This window comes from Asterias amurensis, chromosome 12 (genome assembly GCF_032118995.1).
Source record: "Asterias amurensis chromosome 12, ASM3211899v1".
NCBI classification, from domain to species: Eukaryota; Metazoa; Echinodermata; class Asteroidea; order Forcipulatida; family Asteriidae; genus Asterias; species Asterias amurensis.
In genome coordinates this window covers 171710-197653 of record NC_092659.1, presented here as the reverse complement: position 1 = coordinate 197653, position 25944 = coordinate 171710, and the positions used below count along the sequence as shown (strand labels likewise).

At 38.5% G+C, this 25944-nt stretch overlaps 2 protein-coding genes across 3 annotated transcripts; both read right to left on the bottom strand.

Annotated features, from left to right (window-relative positions):
- Window positions 1–1056: 1056 nt before the first annotated feature.
- On the bottom strand, window positions 1057–10143 carry LOC139945074 (uncharacterized). Of its 2 annotated transcripts, none has more exons than XM_071942327.1 (8): window positions 8207–10143; window positions 7579–7776; window positions 5447–6550; window positions 4979–5084; window positions 4322–4459; window positions 3562–3660; window positions 2959–3050; window positions 1057–2243 (listed from the first exon to the last, which is right to left on the bottom strand). In XM_071942327.1, exons 1-8 carry the CDS (start codon window positions 8303–8305, stop codon window positions 2046–2048), a joined length of 2034 nt encoding a protein of 677 aa, XP_071798428.1. In that variant the 5' UTR covers window positions 8306–10143; the 3' UTR covers window positions 1057–2045. The 2 variants fall into 2 exon arrangements, with proteins under 2 accessions (XP_071798428.1, XP_071798429.1); XM_071942328.1 differs by having other exon boundaries at window positions 2968–3050.
- Window positions 10144–10776: 633 nt separating this feature from the next.
- LOC139944844 (U2 snRNP-associated SURP motif-containing protein-like) lies at window positions 10777–25926 on the bottom strand. Its single transcript, XM_071941976.1, has 21 exons — window positions 25839–25926; window positions 24904–24999; window positions 24669–24777; window positions 24132–24265; window positions 23553–23626; window positions 22840–22964; window positions 22509–22594; window positions 21909–22074; window positions 21319–21530; window positions 20403–20446; window positions 17925–18029; window positions 17521–17587; window positions 16654–16808; window positions 16014–16176; window positions 15403–15570; window positions 14876–15013; window positions 14295–14514; window positions 13903–14110; window positions 13343–13475; window positions 12751–12861; window positions 10777–12501 (listed from the first exon to the last, which is right to left on the bottom strand). Exons 1-21 carry the CDS (start codon window positions 25896–25898, stop codon window positions 11974–11976), a joined length of 3102 nt encoding a protein of 1033 aa, XP_071798077.1. The 5' UTR covers window positions 25899–25926; the 3' UTR covers window positions 10777–11973.
- Window positions 25927–25944: the final 18 nt, after the last annotated feature.

The window sequence follows — 25944 nt, the reverse complement described above, 5'->3', positions numbered from 1 at the left end:
ACAGTTCAATTTATTTCCACTCAATCGGTTTGCTTGTACACAATACAACATAATACAATGTCACAATTACGTGATAGGATTCCATACAAACGAGGCTGGGTGAGGACCCCGATATTTATGTCACTGAGTTTACAAAATACTAAAGAAGCCTACAAGAATAATTACATCGAATTAAAAACATTGTGTATATTAATTATGGTATGCTCACATGGTGTCCAAGCAAATGCACAAAAAGCAAACCTGCAAAAAGTTGGGCTCAGTTGGTCATCGAAGTTGCAAAATAAAAACAAAAGAAAAACATTATGAAGCCTTTCTCAGATATAACTTTTGCGAAAAATTGCATCTTTCTTTAAAAACTACAGTTTTTGTAGTTGTTCTATAATATCCACAGCTCTCCAGTGCTCGTTACGGAGTAAGTTGTTATGACTATTAATAGTTTTTGGAGTTATTAACAAAAGGTAAACTACCCACACAAAGTGGACACTGGGAAACAGTAACAGGACAGCACTATACATGAGGAGGCCCACTGATGGGCAAATACGTGAGTACAAGAGACTTGACATGTGTTCAATGTTATCATTCAACATTCGGTGTAGGCTTATACTATGGTGGCCCTGAAGGGACATTGAACATATATATTTACGAGATCATTCACGTAAATATATATGTTTCATGTCCCTTCATGGCCACCATACAATACACAGGGCATTAAATACACTTCATACATTATTAACCTATAATAAATACTAACAAATTTTTAAAATAAATTACTCAATAAATACTCCAGCAGTCTCGCAAACTCTTCAAAACAAACCATAGGACTATTATCAACTTCAGATTATTGTTTTTTTTTTTTTTGCCAGCCGGCCATTTTGGATATTTTGCTAATTTCACAAGAAAGTACCCCTTTACTCCCCCCCCCCTCAAAAAAAAAAAATAATAATAATAATAATAATAATAATAATAATAATAATAATAATAATAATAACAATAATAATAATACTAAAAATAATAATAATAATAACAATGTAGGTTTTTTTCGAAACCGACGCTGCCACTTCCCAAGTTTAAAATAACGATTTATCAGGTCTCAACAAATTAAAGATTTCCCGTAACAAAATAAAAGTTTAATGTAAGCACAACGGACAAAGGTTACTTTTTTTGTACACGTCACGAGGTGATACAAGTACTACGTAATAAAGACAACTATTATAACACAATTAAACTAGTTTATTAAAATGATAACAGTTACCACAAAACAGTGAGCATTTTTGGGAACATTAGGAAAACAGATTGACTGGCTATTGTTTACATTGAATTACTTCAATTCATTTGAACAATCAACAACATTTATCTGCATCAATATCTGACAGTTACTGTTTACAAAGGCTGACAAAACAAAGTCAAACACATTAATTAAACCACAGCACAACATAAAACAACTGCTCCACACAGCAAACAAAATGTTCGTAGGATATGGATAACTTGAACACAAAATTCACACAGACACTAATAACACAAGCTTCTTAAAAAGCGTTGTTTTGAAAAGGTGATCCAAGATCAAAACAATTTATGACCATTTCCCTTAACATATATAAAGTCATAATGAAAACATCTTTGCTCTTTGATCTTGTGATGTTCCATTTTCATTTTCATTTCATTCATTCTTCTAAGACTCTTAGAAAAGTGAACTTAATCACTGTATTAGCCAATAAATAGATGGAGATAAGTCAGGGAAGGAAGTTTCAGTTATGTGGGAGGAAAACCCATGAAAATTATTCTTGTGAAATTCCACGCAGTCTGGTAGTGACTGAAAACCCAATCCACATAGTGTCTCGGGCTCAAGCCTTTTTTCATTCAATTTTTTTTTTTTGATAAAGCGATTGTTAATTTTGTATAATTAATTATATTGAAATAGCTGGTACATGAGTGGTTTGCAAACTGCTATACATAAAATGGACAGGAAGAAAGTGTATACCCATATTGTGGCTGTTGACTATTTATTCTGGTATGTTGCCCCGTAGAGTAAGGTCTCTATGGTTACCCTAATATTCCGTGAGCCATGGTTTGGTGTGCTTGTCTAGTCGACCCTGTCGGTACTGGATCCTCCCCGTATAGGACTGGGCGTACATGTGTTCATACATGTACTTCAATTCATGGTAACCACCTCTGAACTCAGGAGTAAGCTGCTTTGTCTTGAAATCATCTCTGCTTACCAGCCAGTAAGTCTGGGGAAATGAACTCTGGTATAGGGGTTTGGAAAACAGAGAATAAATAGATAAATAAATAAAACCAGACCTTTTATAGCGCAATTCCAAAGAACATATCAATGAGCTTTACACCCAAAACAATAGGAAAACATATTTAAAAAGATATTAAAACACGGAGTAGTGTCTTTATTTATACAATATTTAGAATTATATTTATTGTCAACTTTCGGTTACCCCCCTTCACAGTCCGTATAACGATATAGGCATTTGTATCATCCACTAGGTTCATATAGCAACCAGCTCACTTCCTAACAAGATAACAAGTCTAAATTAAGATTCACTTAATACCAGTCGAAAGTGAGAGATAAGAAGTCACAGGAATAACGTCTAAGTAACTAAAATAAAACTCTTAACATTTTTAATTGTTAGATGGTTTCCAAACAACGAAAATACGTAGAAAATTGCATTATAGGCTAACCTTCGACTAAAATTCGTGGAAAATTATTTCTGTCTCGAAAACTACTCCACTTCATGCAGAGGGAGCCGTTTCTCACAATGATTTATATATCCAACCTCTCCCTTTACTTGTTACCAAGTAAGGTTTTATGCTTATAATTATTTTGAGTAATTACCAAAAAATAGTGTTCACTGCCTTGAAGTAACCTTTCTTAATTTAAACTCAAACTGATTAATAAATTGAGTACAAAACTTTAACATTTTTAGGAAATAAATATAGAAGTGAATTTACATGGCTTACAGTGTCCTTCCGTTTCATCAGATAGAACCCTCCTAACTCCAGTAGAGCCATGTATGATGCATCACTGACTTGAATGCGACTAGCTGTAGGGGGCAATATTGAAATAATAATATTAACTCAGTTTATTCGCCCTTTGTTCTGGGTTATGTCTTTAATGGTTGCTAGTCAGACAGCCGAATTGGCCATGTCTGATATCATGATCGACGTATCGTTATGGTCAATCCATTAAGTTCGACAATTTGTTTTATGTCATACCCAGGTGTACCAACGCACATTATCTGTCCTATAGTTGATACTATCCAATAGGCATTTGCCTAATAACTACCAGTTGGTAGCGTTTGTCGATCACACTTCCTTGTTAGAACACACTTTTAAGTGTAAGCCAAAAATGATTGACTGGCACGATATTGGTCATAACAATGTGTCGGGCATAATATTGGGTTTCATGTCGATTGTCGTACATAATGATCATGTCGGCCAAAATAATATCTCGTACAAAGCTTCATCTTACAATATTTGTATAAGTGATCCAATTTAAAGAATATTGTTCTTTTTGCCAGCCTGTTTTGGGCTTTTTGTGACAAGTTTACTCACAGAGTCCGGTGGATTGCATGCGGGATGCCATGGTAACCGTTTTACCAAAGATACAATAACGTGGAATGTCCAAACCAACAACGCCCGCAACGACTGGACCTTGACAGGAAAACAAATAACGATAAAACAGAGAAATACCGGTTACCTAAATAATATGTAGGCCTATGTTTATTTTGTTGTATTTTTTTAATTTCTTTTAATTTTTTTTTATTCTTCGGACAAACAATAAAACAAGCACAGGCCGTCAAGGGACGGGCAAAGTAGAAAAAAAAAATATAAAAAAATCTGTCACAAAAAAGATGTGCCCTCCCAGACCAATCCCTTGTTTCCAAGAGTTTCGAATATTTATAAATCTTGTCAAGGAAATCGACAAACAACGGGCAATTGCTGCAGTGACGAACACCTGTCCGCAACTCTGACCAGTTTATAAAGCAAATTACTTTATAACTATACATTTTGTTGAACGTTTCCAAAGTATAGCTGCGTTAATGAATTGTCGACATACAGCACTAATCGACCCAATTTGATCTGTTATTGGTGAAACGTTCGCATCAATACTAATTATTATGGTTATCTATGCAATAGTAAAAGTTATTGGTCGACATAACTTATCGACATGATCGACATTAACTGATCGTTATCGCCGTTACTGATTTATTTTTTTAGCGGTTGATACTTCTATTTTGCTATTATACTACCGACTGATCAGCATTACTGATCGACATTAATGGTTGACAACCTTGATCGACATCATGCTTACCTGTATGGAAACCAATCCGAACCCGGAAGCCAGATTGTGGTTTGTGAGGCACCTCTAGAAGACTGATATGATGAACAATATCAAGAGAGACTGAAGCGATCTCAGCTACGTGTTTATCGCCATTACGATTCGGAATACCTATAGACAACAAATGGAATCGAACAAACAAACTCATTCTAAATAGGATGACAACTATTATCTGCAATGTCAGAGAGGTTTGCGGAAACACCGTGCGACTAATGTATGTCTTTGTGAGTAGTTTTAGTTTTTAAAAGAACCGATGGTTAACGACTCCACATCCCAATAATGCTGGCTTTGTATATAGAGCTAATAAGTGACGCCCCAGAGGCTTTAACACACAGTTTATTCCTACAGGGTATGTGGGACTGCGATTGAATTATGAAATATATTCCTTTTACATAGCACCATGTAATGGTTTACAAGGTGCTTTGGCACAAATGCTGCCAATCAAACCAGGGACACGGGGCGAACCCGTTCTTTTAAACCATTACATAGAACTATGTTAAACGAGTAGAAATATCATAATTCACAGTCCCACATACATTGCAGGAAACACTGTATGTTAAAGCATATTGAGCACCACTGAGTGACGATACGCGCGCTATTAATTATCTACTTATAATCTATAATGTATACCTGAGGCCAGCATGAAGGTACCACCAAGGGTCTCAGCATTGTAGACGTCATAATTCTCAATGCAGGAATCAAAGACAATATAAAGTCCATTGACCATCTCCACCACCTAAGAATAGCAAAACAAAGAGAACATTACTGGGGAGCCCCAAGTCACAAGGGGTGAATGTTTCAATAAATGGAGATTTAAGCAATTTTGTAAGCAAAAAAATGAAAACAAATTAGAGATTTCAAAATGACGTTAAGTGTGTCATAAATTGCGTCTTGATAGCCTGGCGCACTAAAGTCAAGTTCTGTAATGTTCCGTTACTAGCGTATCGTTTCTAGTGATACGTAAGTCGTGCTAATTACTGTTATTATACGAAGCTATGTATTAGGTCCTGACTTTGTTCGATAGACATAAATAATTTGATGCAACTCGATTTGCAAAATTGTGTGAACTTTCAACCCATGAATAATCTTAAGACTTACTTCGTTTGGAGTACTCTGTGTGCAGATGCGCCCAAATCCTACCAGATCACAGAACAACAGAGTGACATACTCATAGAAGGAGGGTTTAACGGATCGCTTCAACATCAACTCTGCTGCCACAGTCTTCGGTAACAGGGAATACAACAACCAATTAGACTTCTTACGTTGCTTGTTGAGTGCTTTGGTCTGGCTGGCTAGGTTAAGGGCGTAGTTCTGGATGTCAGTAGTGAGAGACCAGAAGGCTCTAAGAATAAGAGGACAGGTGACAATGACGATGACAACCAGGCAGATACTGACAGCGATGGAACTGGTGTCGTTGTCCAGGTCGCTCTCTAATCGTTGCAGGATTTGGTTCGCCATTTTCTTCTGCATGCTCTCCAGGATGTTGATGTATACGGTCATGCTGTCAAACCATCGGGTAGCTGCCTCAAAGTTGGGTTCTAAACCATCGACAGCATTGTCGAGAATCTCCTGCCTCAGGTCATCAATGGTGCTGGTGAAGTTAGCATCCATTGTTGTCTGGAACTCGTCGTAAAGACTATTGATGAGTGGAGAGTACTTCTTCGATGCCTCGAAGTTCCACGTTCCCACGTCGTTCTTGGCAAGGTACCAGACATAATCATTGAAGCTACTGAAACCGCCACGGGCAAAGAAGATTGAGCCTAGAGTACGGGCGATACCAATGTCGACGTTACTAACGATAAGGAGCTGATAGGATACCAGGGTCTGCCACAATCCATGCCCGTTGGAGTTACCCACGCTGTCGTAAAGCCAGTCGATGAAGATTTGCAATACATCCGTATAGAAGTCGATTTCCTTGTAGGCCGTAGTGTTGGAGCGGTGGAGATTGTGTCGGTGCTGCGAGAGGTAACCCTTGAAATCTTCCTTCTGTCGGAAGAAGGGTAACTCCTCCACGATGTACGTCTTGACTGGCCAGTCTCTCAGCTCATCTAGGGCCTCGTCAGTCTGCGGGTAGGTAGCGGTTACAAAGGAGTCCTGCTCGGGGCTAATTGCACTGACGAACAGGGCAACCATGTCTCGTTCACGCTGGAGACAGCTGAGAAGAACCCCAATATCTCGACTGAATCTGATGACATTGCGAACCTGAGAAAGTAATCAGAGGTTATTAACATAGTTTAATCTTTAGTGAATTTTTCAAAGTTGCGTAACGTAATTTAAAGATTAAGTGGTCAGGTCAAGTTAATTACCCACGGGATTTTTACCAACATACACTGGTCCATTGTTTCAAGTGTGTTTCACATTGACTCGTCCTCACCCGTGGAAATATTCATGGCTCCGCCCCTTGAGTGGCGAAATACAATCTTTTCAGACCATCTGAAAAAACTGTGGGATTGCTACCAATATTATAGTTTATCCTTGGTATAGACCTTTCTTTTGTTGTTAAACGAACCGTCTTGGTTGGCATGGTCGGCCGAATGTTAGTAAAATACTCAATCGCAAAAACAGATGTTTCAACAAAATTCAACAATATTAGCAATTTTCAATTAAATAAAATACCTCTCATGATAAGTTCCTTTGTTTTAAACAAAATCAACAAATTGTGTTACATTGTTACCAAAAATAGAGATCTATTCTTGATTTACACTTATGGCTCTCTATAGTTTGCCAATCTGGGTTGGCAAAAACTCGGGCTGTGACGTTGCAAAAGAAAGGTGTATAGTCAGCATCTGACGGTCATTATCTTGCAAGGGTTATTCCTGCAGGGGTCATTATCCTGCAGGGGTCATTATCTTGCAGGGGGCATTATCACACAGTGGTCATTATCCTGCAGGGGTCATTATCTTACAGGGGTCATTATCCTGCAGGGGTCATTATCTTGCAGGGGTCATTATCCTGCAGGGGTCAATATTCTGCAGGGGTCATTATCGTGCAGGGGTCATTATCTCGCAGGGGTCATTTTCCTGCAGGGGTCATTATCCTGCGGGGGTTGTCTCATCAGCATCTCAACATGGGTTATTTAGTCACAGATTCCGGGTCACACTTAACCCAGATTTGAGTCAGGCCCCTCTGACCACGGATCTAAGTCAATTCTTTATATATGACCCAGTAGTTTAAGTGTGCACAGTTCTCATCGGTATTAAGATTATAAGCTTTGAGTGAATCTTATTTACCTCTACATTAAGACGGTTATTGAAGGCGATACCATGGAGATCAATACCAGCCAGTACGGCTAGTGAGATGATAGGGATGATGATAAGTAGAAGCATCTTAGCAAGTTGGATCCGCTTCCCTTTATGTGTCAATGGGTTCTCACGGCACCGGCCGATTTCATTCGGATGGAGGAGTAGGTCTCGAACAGCATCATCAACCTAGAACAGAGGATGTTCATTGATAATTAAACATTTACATAATAGCCCTATAATGTACATTACTACCTGACAACATAAAGGCCCTATCACAGGCATGTGATCACCAGACAAGTTTTTCGGTCATCTTGCAGTCAACCACTATTGCATTATTTGCAAAAGGCACATTTTCGGCAACACAAAAGACAATCTTCTCGATATACCATTCCCAAGAAAATGAACCTTATTGGAGATTTTGTGTCATTTAAACTAGTTACCTGAATCGACTTTATAATAATATGTTCGCTTATTGGTTGACCGCCTAATTTGATATTGTTAATGCAAATTAAATTAAATTTTCATTTGGTGGATTATGGAAAACATGCAAAGAGATAACAAACAGCATTAGTTAACATTAAAACCCGCATTTATTTCGGGTGAACGTAGAACTTGCCTGTGACAGTGAACCAAACGACGACTGCGAATTATCCACTCTGACCTGTCCGTCTTCAATGACCTCCCGATAAAGGTTCCCACCAGACGGGCTGGCCATCTTGGCACCAACAAACGTTAGCGCCGAAGACGCTTTATAAGAATCTGACGATTCCACGCTACACCACAGTAAGGCCTTTAATGGCCGATCAATGTGGAATTGTTTCTAGTTCTGTCAAGGCAAACGCGCTCTCACTGTAGTGGCCGCTTCAAGATTTGCGAGACAATACTGTTGAAATTGTACTTATGGCCGCTACTTCGACAGTCGGAGCTCAGAGTCGAGACAAGCATACATCACGCCTCGTTTGGGCGCGGTCTCCCCCGGGTTGGGCGAAGTCTCTTCCCGTTTGAGTGCGGTCCCTTCCCGTGGCCCCTTCAATGTTTGCAAGACGACAATGGTGTTAAAATCGTCCTGATGGCAATTGTCCTAGAAGAAAAGACAACGTTCCTCGTTTGGGAGAAATGAGTGGAGATAAAAATGCCAACTTGTAAGGGAAGAGACGAGGCATGTAGGTTTCTTAAGAACAGACTGTGTTCTTCCCAAGGAGACGATGATAATTATTGTTGTCCTCGTACAGACGGTAAGGAAAGAATACTCCCCTGGTCAGATGACGTCTTGCGGACAGAAAATAGCTTTTGGAGAAGATGTAGATCTAAATGCCATTACCATCAAAGATCACTGATGACTCCTCTATATATACCAAAGGAAACACTATTACCTAAAAGACTAGTAATTACAGACAGGTAGTGTAAAGTGTTCACACAGATGTGGCATTCGAGAGAGCAAGATATTCTACTCCTCCAGAAGCAGATAGGTCTACTCTAAAAGTGGAAGATTTTAGTTCTTCGATTTCATCTGTAGTCTTTGAAAACAGTCAAACTTCCAACATTGCTGAAAGCAATTACTCTACAAGAGTTTTCCGTATTTCGTGCATAAATGATTGTCAACCAAAAGAAATACTTTTGCGGTTCCTTACACAAATACGGCTGTTGACATGCAAAGACAACACATCCAATATCTCCTGAAGTATTACTAACATGCCTTGAAGAGCCTGACAAACACTCTGGCGCACAGACCAGACGCAACTTCGTCCGTTTTGAAACTATTGAGCGCTTCTTAAAATGGCCTTTACTAACTGAGTGAAATTCAATTTTAGGACAACGGTTTCCACGGCAACCTCTCATTAATTTGTGTACATGTATTGTGAAAAAAATTGTTTCTTGAAGCGGTACAAGTGTAGATAAGTGTTCGGTAAGGACCGGCCGCAGAAGGGCACGAAGCTAATGAGGGAGGGCTGTTGTTGTAGGCTTTGCGGGGGAGATATTTTTGGAAGTGTGCGCATGCTCAGAGTTACATAAACAACATTGAAAATGTCATAATCTACTGCCACACAGAGTCCCACCACAGTCCCACATTGGTTGGGGTTTTCGTTTGTTAGTTGAGTTTTTCCCCATTCTCATTGTGGATTGTGCGTTACCGTGGAATGGTGTGTGTTCCTTGTATAAACTTAGACGTTGGTCATAAATTGTCGAATCCGTCTTAATGTGCCTATTATTTGTTTCTGAGACACACAGTTCTAACACACATCGGTGTGTATTATGGTTAAAACCAAAGGTAATATTCTTTAGCCTAATGCAAATTTAACATATTTTAATATGCCTTAAAATTAAAGGTTTGTTCACCACACACTCTTCTTGATTTGTTCAATTGATTGAAGGAAACGCCAAAGTGAACAACACGACGGTGACTGCCCGGCGCTATAGTTTCAAACTGAAATTCAATGGTACAGGCCATAGCTAACAGAAACATACACACAAAAACAAATTATATTTAAAATACAATTTTTTCATTTTGTCTGCGTGATTATTGTTAAGAGGAAAACGTCCTGCGCATTTATTGAGCTTCCTACCCCCCCCCCCCCACCACCCCACCCCCACTGTGGTTGAGAAAGTTAATGAGGAAGACATACACCATAATGCCAGAGCTTGTTAGAAATAAAATAATGGTCTCTGATCAACATTGTAAATGGTTTCTGTCGTTCACGGATAATTATTTTTATGTCGTCTCCCTCAGTCGATTTCAAGCATGGAATTTCAGCTTTGATAGAGCATAGTCGATGTTATAAATATATCTTTTGGTTAACAAGGGGCACTTCCAATCACATTGAAGATATTAAACTAAACGCGAACCATATGATGGGGCAGAAACAGCACGAGATGGGGATAAAGATGCGTATTCCAGGCCTTCGATCTACATGTATTACCAAAGCCAGGCCGATGCGACAGCTTGTACTCTCTTCTCTATAATGTCCTATTGTCCATTGAGAATTCCACTTATATTTCAATAAGTGTAGACAGGAGTGAATGCTATCTATACATCACAACAAAGGGGGGGGGGGGTCTGCAGTGTTTTCGGTGGCAGTGTTTTCTCATGCATCACTTTGAACCCTTATCAGACAGTCCGAGAAAGTAATAATTACGAATGTCGGAGTGTAAAACACAAACAGAATCAATTAATTAACAAAATGAATTAATATCCTCTGGGACAATCCATTCTGTATTACCAAAGAATGTTTATTATTACTTATATGATGCTTGACATATGAATACAAATAGTACATGTTCTATAGGTTGGCCAATAATGACCTAATAATAATGAAAATATTCTTGTCATGTAGTGCGCATGTCGATGCCGCAGACAGTTTACTTTAAATGAGATAGCACAACAAAAATAAATGGGCAGGGATATGATATAATTGGTTTTACCCTCAGACTGGCGTTTCCTCAGTGGGAATTTCAGTGGGAATTAGAACCCTGGTTTGACATCAATGAAGTCTCAACCTGCATACAACAAAGCGTACTGATAGCAGGAGGTTCAGCCCACATGTGGATTGGGATGACATTTCATCTGATGCCATCTTTTGACTAAACTTCATTAAGCCATTACATAGTAATCACAGTAACTTTATCAGTGACTATCCAGTAGGACCAATAAGCTTGTCATCCCACCAGTCCCACAGACTGTCCATACATTATATTAAATAGGATGCTTTTTAACATTGAACTGACCACCTTGATTGACTACTCGGAGAGACTTTTGACTGGCTGTCCTGTGATTCTACTAACACTTGGCCAGCGAGCTATACAGTTAAGAGAGAATGCTGTATAGGTGGTTGAGAAAAACCCCTGACTTAAGGTACAAGCACTGAGATATAACATGCCGTCTTACGTTGCAGTACTCTGATGAATATTGGCAGGCTAAAGGTTGGACAGACCAGAAGTGAACGTTTTTACCTCAAATACTTTAGGGTGAAGGTATCACTGAAATGTACTAAACCTTCAGCAAGACACATCCAATCATTATTATGTCATGTGAAAATTGTTTATTTATGTGAACATATCTGCAACCAATAACAATGCATTTTTCTGTAAGCCATTTGTGGATGAGAGACGCACAAAGCCAGCAGGAATCTGGCTTTCACTTGATATTCCCTCTAATTGAAACTCATGAGTTAGTTCAACTCGAGTTGCATATAACATTAGTTTAAACCAAAAAAATCTCAGCTTTGATTTGAGTAGATTTATATGAAAAATTTTACTTTTATGAAGTATTGTCGAGAAGATGATCTGAGGTGCTATTTACAAACAAGGTTTTCAAATCTCTTGAATTTCTACACAAAGAAAAAAATCCAAAGTGGCAGTTACTGTACAAAGTGGATTGTCTCAATTTCATCTTCTTCGTTTCTTATGAGATGAAGTTGAGTGCCTACTTGGGGATTTGGACCGTGACCTTCTTGACCTATGGGGTGACCCTGATCTCGACCTTGACCTCCGGGATCGACGGGGTGACCTAGATCGAGATCTATGGGACCTCTTAGGGGAGGAGCGGGACCTGGCATGGGAGGACCTCTTAGGGGAACCTGATCTAGACTTCTGGATGGGAGAGTCGGAGTATTCACGAATGATGGAGAGGGGAGAGCGATCCATCGGGGTTGAGTGGATCTGACGCCTTTCAGAGACGGGTGATCGGGACGGGGAGTGGCTGCGCTTGCCGACAGGGCTTCCTGAACGACTACGACGACGTTTTCGCTCTCGGCGTGATGGTGGTGCTTCATCCGCAGAATCATCAGATACGTGGCTAAGTCTCTCTCTCTCGCGCTCCCTTGCTCGTTCAAATTCCCGAACACGGTCAAGCTTCTTTTCTCGCTGGCGTTCCTTCTCTTTATCTCTTTGCTTCTCAAGATCCTTCTCTTGTTCCTGAAGAAAAATAAGAAATCCAGTGTGTACTTCTCAAATACTTTTAGTGGTTTTGTTTGCCCAAGTTCCTAGAGTATCTTATTTCTAAATTATACCTTATAACTAAATTCCAATGGTTTGTAGAGTGACATTCAAGGTTGAATGGCACATAAGAGAATATATAAAGAGGAATTCAGCTGATCCGAGGAAAAGTTGCATGCATTACAAGACTATAGTTTGGACCCTTTGCTACTGAACAAATAAACTCACCTTCTGAAGGAGCTTGGCTCTGTATTTGCTGACCTGATCTTGAATGGTTAAGCCATGTTTACGACTCCTTCTACCCGCCTCCAAGTCATCTTGAAACTTCATCACCTTAACCTGTCAAGAAAGTGAAGCAAGAAGAGGTCAAGAAAGTTCCACTCAGGCAATTTGCACTACTTTTAAGAAGAAAAAATATATAATAATATTAGTAAATCGGTATTTATAAAGCGCCTTATGCTACGCCTCAAGGCGCTGAACACAAAACAAAAATTCATTTAAATAAAAAGCAACATGTAATACAGAAGAACAGTTAAAAACCACATAGAAGAAAACAAATTATCAAAACTAAACAAAACAACAAGGAGCAAAAATTAGATACTCATTCGAAATTAACTAAAGTAATTAACAGGAAAAAGTACTAGAGATGAAAGGCTGCCAGCACCTCACCCTATACGTAGAGATCCTCAGCATCTGACATTTAGGAAAATACTTAAAATAATAGAAAACAAGCAGAGTCATTAAATTAACGCAACAGTTCTGCATATGTGGCTTCTGACTGGCCTCATTAAGAGTGCCCAAAGAGGGTGCCATAATTTACCTCAATCTCACGAAGCTTGGCTCTTCTCTCTTCAGTCATCTCAGTACTCTTCAGTGGAATGTCTTGAGATGTAGCTTCATGCTCTGGACTCTCCTCTTGCCAATCTCCTTCAGCATCATCCTCATCTTGACCTCTGCAAAGACACAAACACACCAAAGATGACTATTATGATGTTTATTTTATTTTGATTTTATTTAATTTAATTTCATACAACATCCAACATTGCAAGGATGGATACCAGATTTCATAAACACGTCAAAATTACACATTAGATACATGGTACATGTACATGGCGACAAAAAATAAACCCAGAAACTACAATGGACCCAGACTAGTTCAGACTAGGAGAACTAGATAGATGATGGGGTCATCAGCTGAAATACTTGATCAATTCAATGAAGGTCTAAGCCAAATTTCAAAAAGCTGCTTAATCATATAAAGTTGCTAAGCACAACAACATCATGCTTATCAAAATCAGGTTAGCAGCCATACTACCATGCCCATGTACAAATTGTGACTGGTATCCTGAACATCTAGAGAAACCAATGTCAGACACTTACCCCATCTCCTTATCATCTCCATCTTCATCTTCATCTCCCTCTTCATCCTTCTCAAGTAACTCCCACTTAGAGGAAGTCATGGCCTGAGCTTCAAGGACTGAAGCGTCTACCGTCTCCCACTTTGAAGGAGCAATCTTGAATCCTGGGGGTTTCTTGTCTTTAAGATGTTCTGAGATTGGAGTACCATCAAGATCTACTTCCTCTTTAACTGGAAGTGAGGACAGAGATTAACGATGTTTGAAGAGTGATCAATGGTCGGAAATGAAATCAAGTGCCTCTAGCAGTTACTACCGTTTCCTAAACTACCGAAAGCTGCTGAACTTCTAAACAAAAAATGTTTCCATCGCCATTAATTGTAAAATTGATGTACCTTCTCTTTAAATACTACTTACTTGGCGCTCCATCATAGTCCTCTACCACCCCAAGGGGCATCCCATCTAGGTCCATGCCACCATCCTTCAACGGCATCCCATCTAGATCTGAGTTTCCCTCAGCGAGTGACTCCCCATCCATGCTATCATCATATGGCAATGGGGCTCCGTCTAGATCTGAAGCCTCTTCCTCAGCGACTACTGGTGGTAAGATCTCTGGGGCTTGTGGCTCTGCAATACCCTGATCCAAGAGTGCATTCAAAGACAAAATACAGAATACAATGTATCCAATTATCAGAGGAAATCAATCAAAGAAAATCAATCAAATGAAAACTTCATTTGACGCCAAACCTTTCACAATCCACGTACACACCACTCTGATACTTCTCACACTCTGTTCTATTGTTTTGGAATGAACTCCTTTCCGATATCACTACATAATTTTATACCAGCTTCAAAACACACTTGATCAATCTCATATACCTTACAGTACTGTCATTAGCAGAGTTTGTACTACGCACCAGTGGTGTCTTCCTGACAAACATGGTGCTTTACTAATGCCCATTATTATTTTGACTCAGTAGTTGTAACAAGAATCTTACCATGTCATCTTCTCCTTCTTCATCTTCTGCTTCTTTCATTGGCATAAGACCCAGGAAGACATTCTGAAGACGTACCAAGATGTCATACTGGTAGATGGCCCACTCATCCCATGAACGAAAACAGGCCATTACCTTTTGCTACAATTTTAAAGAGAAGGTATGTCTGGTAATCACTCTTTAAATTAATGGGAATAAAAACTAATATTAGTAAGAAGCCCATAGGAACTTTTGACCATTCATGTATACAGGATTTTGAGAAACATTTAAATTTGAAGTAACGGGAATACAAGTACAAATTATGTCAGTTGTTATGCCCAAACTGCTTCTAAACTAGGGATTATTCTTCCTGCATTGACATATTCACTCCAGATTTTCAGCGCTATATCAAAAGATGACAACCTTTTGAATATAAATGTGCACATGTTGACTGACACTTCGAGGCTACATAGCTTTGTCTATATCACAAATGCGTTAATGAACGTCTAGTGTTTCTGAATAACAAAAGGATGGATGGATTTGAACTTCACCTTGAACTGCTCTGCTCTCAATCGTTGCTGAATCCTGACGTGAGCTTCTCTAAGATTCACAACGATGACTGGTAACTTCACCTCAATAAACTTACGGAAGTATGAAGCGTTGGCCACTTTGGTGTTGGTATTGAATAAGATATCGGAAATCAAGAACAGTCTACCGAGCTGGAAAAGAAAGAGACCACGAGAAAAACAGGATGAGTTAAAGGGAAAGTGTAATTGTTTACTGGAAGAGTAAATTCCTTAATCCCAAGGTCTAGTTGCCTAGGTGACTAGGTGACTACTATCCTCGCAATATGCTCCTGTTCAAAAATCCAGAGCTAACATTATGTCCATATTCTTGAACTCATACAAGGGGCTAAGATTGAGCTAAACTGCAAATCAATCTCTTTTGCTAAAACGAAGTGTGGTGGCACATTACTCATCACCATGGTAATACAGACAACTTGTTTGTGAAACCAAGCCCTATAATTATCCAAGAGCATCAACCCAATAACATTCAAAGACAAATACTTGGAAAAATCACTTCTTCTAAATTAGATTTGAAATATCATTCTGATTCCTCTCACAAAACCAACATGTTTTTCCCAAATCTGTTTTTTTCTTACCTTTTTGTGGATTGGCGTTTCTAGGATAGACAGTGATTCTGAGATGCATTCAACGATCTCCTCAGCTGACTCAGCATGGTCCAGACAGAAGACCATAGATTCAGCAATCTTAGATCTCTCCATGGTCAATCCTCTTAGCATCTCCTCAAGCTTGTCTCGTTGGCTGCCAGAGAAAAACAACATAAGACAACATGCTTTTGAGGGAAAATATGCGCTTGGTAATCAGTTTTAAAATTAATGGCAATACAAACTTTAGGTTAGGTCAAAAATAAATAAAATAACTAAATCAGTCACAATTAATGGTATGTTGGCATGTAACCCCTCTCAACTCAGCAAGAGTATTTTGTGCCAAGCAATTTGCCATTATGAAATTGAGCCTTGCTTGGGCAAACATTTGGTTAACTTTCTGCTTAGCAAAACTAACCACAAACAATAATTTTAACCTCATTCTAGTAAGCATTGTTGATTTAAGCTCAGAGCAGAGACATTATTGAACTGAAGCAGATTTACGCAATTGGCCATGGGCCCAATCTCCAAGCACCACAACTAGCTAAGCATATAAAAGTATTGTTTAACAGCAACATGTTACCACCTGAATGGCTGGCTTAGAAAAGAAAGTTTATCCAGCTCAGATGTTTACCTGTCACTGAGTGATCCTTTCTTCATTGGCTCAGGTTTAGGAGCTAGCTCCTCAGGCATGCCCCGTGTGTATGGATTAATGGGTGGGGGTCGCCATATTGAACCAATCTTAAACATCCGGAAGTCTTCTGTTCTCCATTTGCCGATTGAGTCTCCCTAAATGTGAATAAAGACAACAGGGCAAACAAAAATATTGAATTACAATAGAAATATTGATTCCTTTGGTCCGTGTAGCATTTGAGTTTAGCGTCAACATGTTAATTGCAAAAATAGAATTATGATTTTCTTTTTTTCAAACTGACTAGGCCTCTCAAACAGGGATGAGGTTTCCCAGATGTGAAAATTCCAGATTCAGACACAATGTAGAATATTTCTTCCCTGCATTGGGGAGTGCTTTACTTCAGCTGGTTACATCTGTCCATCACCAGAACTACAGATTCAGACACAATGTAGAATATTTTTTCCCCCATTGGTGAGTGCTACTTAAGCTGGTTACATCTGTCTATCACCAGAAATACAGAACTACAGATTCAGACACGATATAGAATATTTCTTTCTCTGCCCATTGGTTTTGGTTTACTTTTCTAGGAAAATGTAACTGCTAAAGGATAATTTAGAAAAAAATCCTTAAATCAGAAGTAAACAAAATATTACGAAACCACAAACTTGTCTCAAAGTACCTTTACTACACTATTACTAGCTTGTTCACCAAGCCCTTAGGTTGCCTATTATTTACAATGATTTATAGATCAAAATAATATCAAGTTGACGGCAGGAAACAAGAGAAAGACTCAGCGACTACTTGTTAAGTAAAGACAAACAGTATGGGATTTCTGGACCTGAAAGATGAAAAACTTATTATTCATACCTGAAGTATGGAATACAACTTCCAACGATAGTATATATGAGCAGGTGACTTGTTGTCAAACAGAAATCTAAAAAGATACAAAGTTAATATTATTACATGTACATGTTTCTGGTAAAGATACTAAGGATGCCATGGTAGTGGCTCACATCCAAGGTTTGGGAAATATCTCAACTTTCTCTCTAGACAACATTCAATTTTAAAACTATGGGCACCGTTGTTTTCTTTTCTTTGTCGAGTCAGTGTTTCAAGAAGCTCTAAAAAGAACTACGGGTGGAAACAGAACTGACATTGGACACAACCATGGTCAAACCGTCTCGAGCCGAGTTCGGTACGAGTAGCTTACTTTATATGATGTAATGTACCAATCAATACATTCACAAAATAAAGGTGTAAAAAAGCCTCACCTGTACAGCGGAGTCTCCAACTCTCTATTCATGATCATAGCTTCAAACATAGGACCTTCACGAACCACAAACTCGATCACTCGATGGATTGCTAAGAGCAGAGACCTGTAAGAAAAATTCAAACATTGTTTTCCCCAATTGGCCCTAACCTAAAGTTAAACATCACTCTTCTACACTATTTAAAATAAACCTACTAGAAACCAAAACCAAAGTTATTCCGCCGTGTGGATACATCAGAACATAACATCCAATGGTTTCTTTCTAATATAGTAATAAGAATTTTTCTAGCAGCAAAAACAAGGTTTCAAAAAAGAAAAGATAATTTGGGGAGAAGACGCAGGCATTGATCAGAAGCTTATGTTTGTGTTGTGTTTTGATTTGAAAGCATCTGAATGAAGTCCATGAGTCAGGGGTTTGCTCAAATTCTTATTGACTCATCCACACCTCCAAATATTTAGAAACTTCTTACACTGATAAGAGAAACTTGTACAATGTAAGAGGTTCGTACATTACTCTCAAATTAAATGAAATCTTTGAGATCAGAGGTTCGTTTAAGGTTTTGACAAGCATTTGACAAAATCTCAAGTTCACAACATTAGTTTTCTTAGTATTTTAAAACTGACGAGGCTCATTTAGTACCTCAAGAACCCAGACAAACCTCCCTCATTCTATAAACATTCTGAGCAAACACCAAAAGGGGGTTTCCCTCTACAGATCTACAGAATATAGTTAAGATTTGATGTATTTAGGTTTTCATGAGAGAATGTTTCATACCAATACCAATTCAACACTGATAACGTACAATTCATCAAATTGGGATTTTGTTATCAAGCTTATTTCTAGGCCTTGCAAGGTATGACTTCATAATACAAAGCCTGATACAAACTAAAGCAAACAATCTCATTGTACCAAGTCCACAAGGGAGAAGTGCCAAATTAAACGGGTGGTAACTCAAGATAAGCCAGAACTTGAGGTTTGCTAGGTTTTATTACCTGTTGCCTAACTCTGCAATTTTCCCGAAACATTTGTCAATGTGTTCAGCAACTAGTGAGCCAAACACCAGTATAGAAACCATCATTACCCCTAACATTACATTTGAAATGGTATACCCTCCTAAAGGTTTGAAAATTGTCTGCTATTGGTTTAATTATGTCCATTAATATGATATCATGTGTGTTTGAATTGTATCTGGCAAATTTAATTCCGAAAGGAAGTTTCTCATTTGATTTTGTACAGTACATACTCCATGCATGCTCAATGCTCAACGCATCAACACACACCCATCCTGCCCGCCATTATGGGAGTCAAAATGTACACAAAGGAAAACAGATTGTTGACTACTGTCCTGTTTGTGCAAGTGCAATGTTGATGATGTATTTTTTTGTTTATTCTAATTTCCAAATTGAATAAAGAACCATAGAATACGTGCAATCTTTCGCCTCATCATAACTTAAAACTATTTCTGTTCTTTTTCTTGTCCCCCCTTTCTTCCTCGCTCAAGTACATTGAGTGTACTTTTTCTACCTAGATGTATTATACCTAACGTTCTAGCTGTTTGGATTTTTTTTTATAAAACAAGTGATGCCATAAACATTACATGTGATGTTATAAAAGTATGCACCATGTCTTAAAGACCCTTATCACGACACAACCATTTTGGTCTGAATCCCAACTCGCAATGATATCCAAAGCATAGAACATGCAGCTGGAAACCAGACTATTTTTGTTTCTAGCCTCACTCTGGTCCTGTGGCTTTGTATGGCAGACAGACAAAATGGCCGCATCGTGACAGACCAAACCCATCATCTATAGATTAATCCATATTGAATTGCTCTAATAACCTACATAGCTACTCTACGTACCTGTTGTTGAGATGGCCGCATGATGTGACGATGGGTAGATTGTTTTATAGGGGACTAAATTTGGCGGATTTCACAGCCATTGCTTTGGGTGCTGTTTAGCAGCCTTTAAATCAATTTTCTTAATTTGCAAAACGAATGTGTGGGTTTGTCTGAGAAAAAAATGTTTCTGAGAGCTCTGGTAACATACTCAGGAAATATTTTTTTGGAATGCTTTATCTGTTTTACAGGGGAAAAAAGGTAAGCTCAAATCTGATCTTTCCATTAAAACAATTTAACTTCTCAATAGTTTGAAGGATTTATAGAATGCTAAGAATTTTTCAATTTTCATAATTTGTATAAATAAATTCCTGATTTAAAAAATGCATTTTAGGATTCTCAGCTTTGACAGATGAAGGTGTTTTTTTTAGAATACAAACTAGTTTTAACATCAATGTATGTCAAAGGTTACCAAACAGCAGCTGACATTAATGTACACAAAGCAAGGGCTGTAGATGTGATTTTTGTTTTGTCTTTCTTTCAAAAAAGATTTTAAAATCTATCTTTGTTCTGTCTAGTGTGAAGTGAAAAAAAAGTAAAAATCGGAGTAGAGAAAAAAAGCCTTTTAGGGGGTGTGTACCTTTCGGTCGGGATAACCACTTTTACAACTGCATCTTTTAAGGTCTGGTGGAAGAATAGGTTTAACAGGCCAGAACAAGAAGACGAAAAGATGAGTCAATTGATTCACACAACAACAAATTGAAACAACTTTCAAAAAAACAAAATTGCTGTGTTTTGTGTCAAGTGTTTTGAAATGCTAAGCTGAGTGTGTGTCAATATGAGACAAGATGTAAAACCATGTCACATTATCAAGGGATAACTTTTACATTATTTTGTTCCGTCTTGTTTGTTGAAAACAATTGATACTTTCTTTCTTTACCTACAGGGAACACTTTGTTTAATTGCGAATAAGCTTCAAACACTCGGCCAGACATTAAAGACAGATAATGTATAGGCACTACCGCCTCCAGCACTGAGCTTGTACTGGAGCCCCTGTTCAATGTCTCTGTGCCCCAGCTCACTTTTAAAAGTTATCCCTCAAGAATGTTTTTAGTAAATTGTATAAAATTTGTACTTGAAAGATTTACACAAATGTATTAAAATTCAAATATAAGTGTAAAAAATACAACCACAAAAAGCAATTTTTTAATGGACTACTAATAAAAAGGTTATAATTGTTATTAAAAAACATTATGACAATAATAATTGATTTCAGTTTTTAAAAGAAGGGTGGAGGTCTGTATCTTTTTGGATTTTGGTTTCCATTAAAAAGCCAAATAATGTTTTAGCAAGGAATTTCTTTTCAGATAAATTCAGCATTACCTGCATATGGCTTGTACTCACTTAACATAAGTTCTTAGAGGTATTATTTTTTTTATAGAATAAACAAGGAAGGCCAGTATGGTATTTTTGGAAGTGTCCACATGCAAGCACGAGAAGAAAAGAAAATTAAGAGAAAAAAAGTATTTGGAGTCAAACCAGGAAAGAGCAAATACCTTCAGAATCTCTGGATCCTCTTCAGAGACAAGTGGGTTGATCGGAGGTTGCCTTGTCTTCTTATCCTTGCTTTGGGCATTGAAGGGTAGACCAGATTGAGGGGGTGGTATGGTGAGGTCCAACATCGCCTTAGGAATGTAGACTGGATTGGGTGGGATGGGAACAGCCTTTCCCCAGCCTAGTTTCATCTCATAGTTCATGAATTCCACACCTTGGTAGTGTGGGAAGAGGAGGCAGCAAGCACAGTCATTGAAAAGGAACAATAGGATCACATAGCAAGATCTTAACGCATTACGGAGCAGCCAACATTGACATCTTGCAACCAGGAAGACTTTAGGTAGGGTTCAAGTAGCACCGTGTGTAAATCTTATCTTTGTAGTGGCAATTCTGAAAAGAACTCATGGTTGACAGCTCCACATACCATAGACAAAGTTTTAACGCTAAGGAGTTTTAAAAGTTACAGTTAGAGTTCCTTCGTTTCATAATCAGAATGCCATGATAACAGTAAAGCACATCTGTGCTGAGAAACTTTCTGTGCTTACCGCCAAATTAAACAGTGGCCTCAAACGAGGGGAAACACCTGACTTACCATTTAATGCTTTAATGGCTCTCTCTGCATCTTTTCGCGTCATGAAGGCGACAAAACCGCAATTACGATTCCTACTTCTCTCTTCATCCGTCCTGGGCCACATGATCTTGACGCTAGCTAGAGGGCCGTACTTCCCAAACTCTTCACATAACATTTCCTCATCCATCTGGAATCATGCAGTGTGGTGTTATTGTCATTTCATTTTGGTCTTTATTAGTGTTTGGAGCATTATTGGCGTTTGTTAAGTTCAGGTGGAAATTGTTAGGAATGATTTTATGAGATGGTGGCAACATAATACAACGACTTGAAAGGGATACAGTAAGGTGGTATTTTGCTGCTAGGCAATGCAAGAACCATAAGGAAAAAACCCCATCTCTTGTTGATAGGTGCACTTGGTTCTTGTACGTGCTTATCAACAGGATCTATGGCAATAATGGTTAGGTGTCAAGACCGGAACTCAAACCCACACTCTGCTGCTCAAAAACACCACAGCTTGAATCCGGTGAACTGAGCTTAGCCATGGCACGCACAATTGAACAAACTTATTTTGACGTAGGAATTTAGAAAAATCACTAAACACTCTCTTCTCAGATACTGTACCTTTGGATTGATGCTTCCCAAGAAAATATTTGTTGTACTTGGATCTCCGTAGTCATGGGAACCATAGGAATAATCTTCCATTCCAGCTACAATGAGGACAGAGTTGAGACAAAGTGTTACAAATGTTGGAATACTTCGGGAGTGAACTTGGAACATTTCTAGTTCATTTTAAAGTCAATAACCCTAACTCACTTGAGTGATTTACATTGCTCTTTCCTCACTCTCACAATTCCAACACCAAGCTTGTCTTGACCTATGTTGATCTACGTAAAAGGGACATTGGTTTCTTAACAGCAGGATTGACAGGGACTCAATGGTGGATTGTGCTTACCTGGTACCCTGACATCCCCTGAGGATGAGGATTGTGAAATTTCATGATGGTCTTCAGAATCATGGTACGATGACGAGGACTTGTCTCTCTTCTGTCGATGGCGTTCTTCTCTTGCTTGCTGAATACTGAGAAAAAAATTACAATATTACTGGCCATAGTGAACCTATACCTGAAACTTCATGACTGAGAAAAGATGGAAATATTATTTGCCAATGTAAACCTATGCCTGGTACTTCACAGAGTCAACACAGCAATTACCTCCATTGCCCCTGGTCGTTGCCTCGGTGCCCCTCCAAATGTTCCAATAGAAAATTTACAATTTCCTTACAGAGCTGCCCTTCACCAAGGAAAACAACGACTTGATGCCCTTGACACCAGTTTAGATAAATTTGGCAAGTTTACATGTCAGTCGACGTGAAATGGTTAAATAAAACATATTATTAAATTATGCGGGAGCCTTTTTCAAAAGTCACATCCCCTTGCTGCCGCTTCCCAGGTTGCATCGAAACCTTGGGTGCAGTTAACAGGTTGCATGGCTTCTTACTGCCACTCCAAACAGAAATATTGACCAAAAAGGGGGACCGCCAACATAGGGCTAGATAGATTAATCAGTTGGTAGAGCGCAGGCACATAAAACCTGAGGTCATTGGTTCAACTCCAGCTCAAGTCAGTTTGTCTTAATTCATCACCAAATCAGTAAATATTTTACTTACACTTTGAGTTCTTCCTTGAAAAGTTCAAGATTACTCTTGGACTTCTCCTTCTCCTTTTTCTTCTTGGGAAACTCCTGCAGGAAATAATAGAAACAAGAATGTTGCTTGAATGATAGATGTGCTATGCAAACCTGGAATATATGGTAACAGGGATGCAGTGCTGTGGTCAGTTACTCTAACCTGTCCCAATTCAACGGTTGCAAATAGTTGATCAACGCACTGGCAAATGCTGTGTTAACCCTGCTTATATAGTGGTACCATGGACTGCCTCAAGCAAAGTTTTAAAGTGAAATTTCAAAGCATACTATTCAATAGATGTTAAATTTGCAAAGTAAAAATTTATGTTAAATTTTGCATATCGCTTTGAAGCAATTTTCAAAGTAATTTTTAGATTTGAATGTCTTCATTAAACAGCAGAAATATACTCAATTGACCCTCATATTACAATCAAAAATTCTCTGTATTATTTGAAGTTGGCTGCCTCCGCCATTTGACAACAATTTTTCGTTCTTGAATCATATACACAGAGCCTGGAATATAGATCACTCATTTTCTAACGCTTTATTTGTTTAATCTTACTGGTCTATCTTGTCTTTCTCTTTCTGCTCTGATCTCCGCAGCTTCTTTCTCTCGTTGTTTGCGAGCGATGATCGCTTCGGAAACCTTAGATGATGGTCTGTACAACTTTCCAGATTTATGCTCCGGCTTCTCCTCTGAAATTTGACAAAAAAAAGACGCAAACGATCTAATATTTAAATGACGTTAAAACCTGACAACTAACCACACTGAGCTGTTTTTGGAACAAGCATTAAGAGGAGATTTATCAATATATTTTTTTATGGGTAATACTTCGATACTCAATGGAATTGAAACATATATTTATCAGTTTAAGTTAAAAGTTCAAAAACACAATACTGCCGGACTTGAACGGTGGCAAGCTTAATGGCCCGATGCTAAAAGCACTGGCTTTGCGCCTGCAGTAAAGTGTAAGTTTTGAGCCTAGTAAGCCATGCAAAATAAATAACTTTGGTTCCTTCGGTTGTGGTCTTCTCAAAAACTATGACAGTAATGTTGATGACAGCTATCAGGGTATACAAAAAAATGGATATGGCATACCATCTGTATTAATTGTTGACCCTCTAACAAATGTTTTGCCGAGGTTGGAAGTGTCTTCAAAGGATGCAACAAATTCTTCGTAAACTTTGGCAGCCTCCTTTTCTTGCGTCTGGAGATAAAAAAAGAAAATTCCAAACAAACATTAAATTGCATTAGTTTATACACCTGGGTGAAGGGAAGCGATCATGCTTTACAATGCCAATAACCAGGTAACTTGTATTCAACTTTTATTTACCTTTTTTCGATGTTCTTCTTCGGCTCGTTTGGAAAGCTTTTTCCCAAGATTCATCTGCCCCACGCTGAAGGCTTTCAACTTGTTCTGGGAAATGGTCTGCCAATTAAAAAAAAAATAACAATCTGAGATGTAGTGTCCAATAAACTCCCTGACCATTTAAAAATAGCTCCCATTTTAATTATACAATTACAATATATACTTGTACAATGTTGCACTCACTGGCCTAGCCCTAGGATGGTCTGGAACTTTTTCTGTCAGGGAGGAGATTTTATTTTATTTTTTTTTTGTGGGGGGGGGGGAAGGCGGCAAATTTGTGACTAGTGACTTCAAAAACTTGCTGTGACTTTGCTTTGGGGGAGTTGAATGGCATTCAGGCAGACATGACAGACGACCAGGCGACAGATTAAAAATTAAATCACGTTTTTTATTTTATTTTTGATATTTCTTATTAAGGGCCTAGCGTAGACTAACAATAGTATACGGTACCCGATGTAACGTTAACCCGATGTGATCGGCGATAGTTTATTTAATTTTTTTGATCAGGACATGCTTACAAATACACTACTGAATACATTCATCACTCAACAACAAACCACGCAAACAGCAAAGTATGACTAGCTAAGGTGGGCTGTTAAATAGAAAACTTGAAAACGTACGTCATGGGCTGAGGCGCTAGGGGGACGGTCGACGACGGGCAGCTAGTCACTGTGTCCAGTCTAGTGGCAGTGCATGGCCAATGCAATAAATATGCAGGGGGCGAATTGGGAATGGGGCGAATTAAACAACACGCTATTTCTGTGTCCGATCAAAAATGTTACACTGTTTGGTTTTACAGTATTTGTTTAGACAATAAATTTCAAATTAAAACATATTGAAGTCAATAAACTAATCTTATGAATTAGTCTGCAAATGAGACAAAAATACGTTATTTATACCTTCATTGACCCTGGCGTTATTCCCTCGTTCTGCATACCCCACGGAAGTTTATCCGCCATTTTTGCAGAAATTGGTACCTAATGATGTAGCTGGTAACCTTACATA

Bases quoted from the DNA above. Each gene is read 5' to 3' on its own strand.
- LOC139944844 (XM_071941976.1), bottom strand. From the start codon at position 25,898: ATGGCGGATAAACTTCCGTGGGGTATGCAGAACGAGGGAATAACGCCA. The intron at 15,571-16,013 runs GTAAGAAAAAAA...TTTCTTTTCCAG, and splicing joins AAACGCCAATCCACAAAAAG to CTCGGTAGACTGTTCTTGAT. The intron at 14,111-14,294 runs GTAAGTAGTATT...CCTCACTTCCAG, and splicing joins GGACTATGATGGAGCGCCAA to TTAAAGAGGAAGTAGATCTT.
- LOC139945074 (XM_071942327.1), bottom strand. From the start codon at position 8,305: ATGGCCAGCCCGTCTGGTGGGAACCTTTATCGGGAGGTCATTGAAGAC. The intron at 7,777-8,206 runs GCAAGTTCTACG...CCTCTGTTCTAG, and splicing joins CGTTTGGTTCACTGTCACAG to GTTGATGATGCTGTTCGAGA. The intron at 2,244-2,958 runs GTAAATTCACTT...CCCCTATACCAG, and splicing joins GGAAGGACACTGTAAGCCAT to AGTTCATTTCCCCAGACTTA.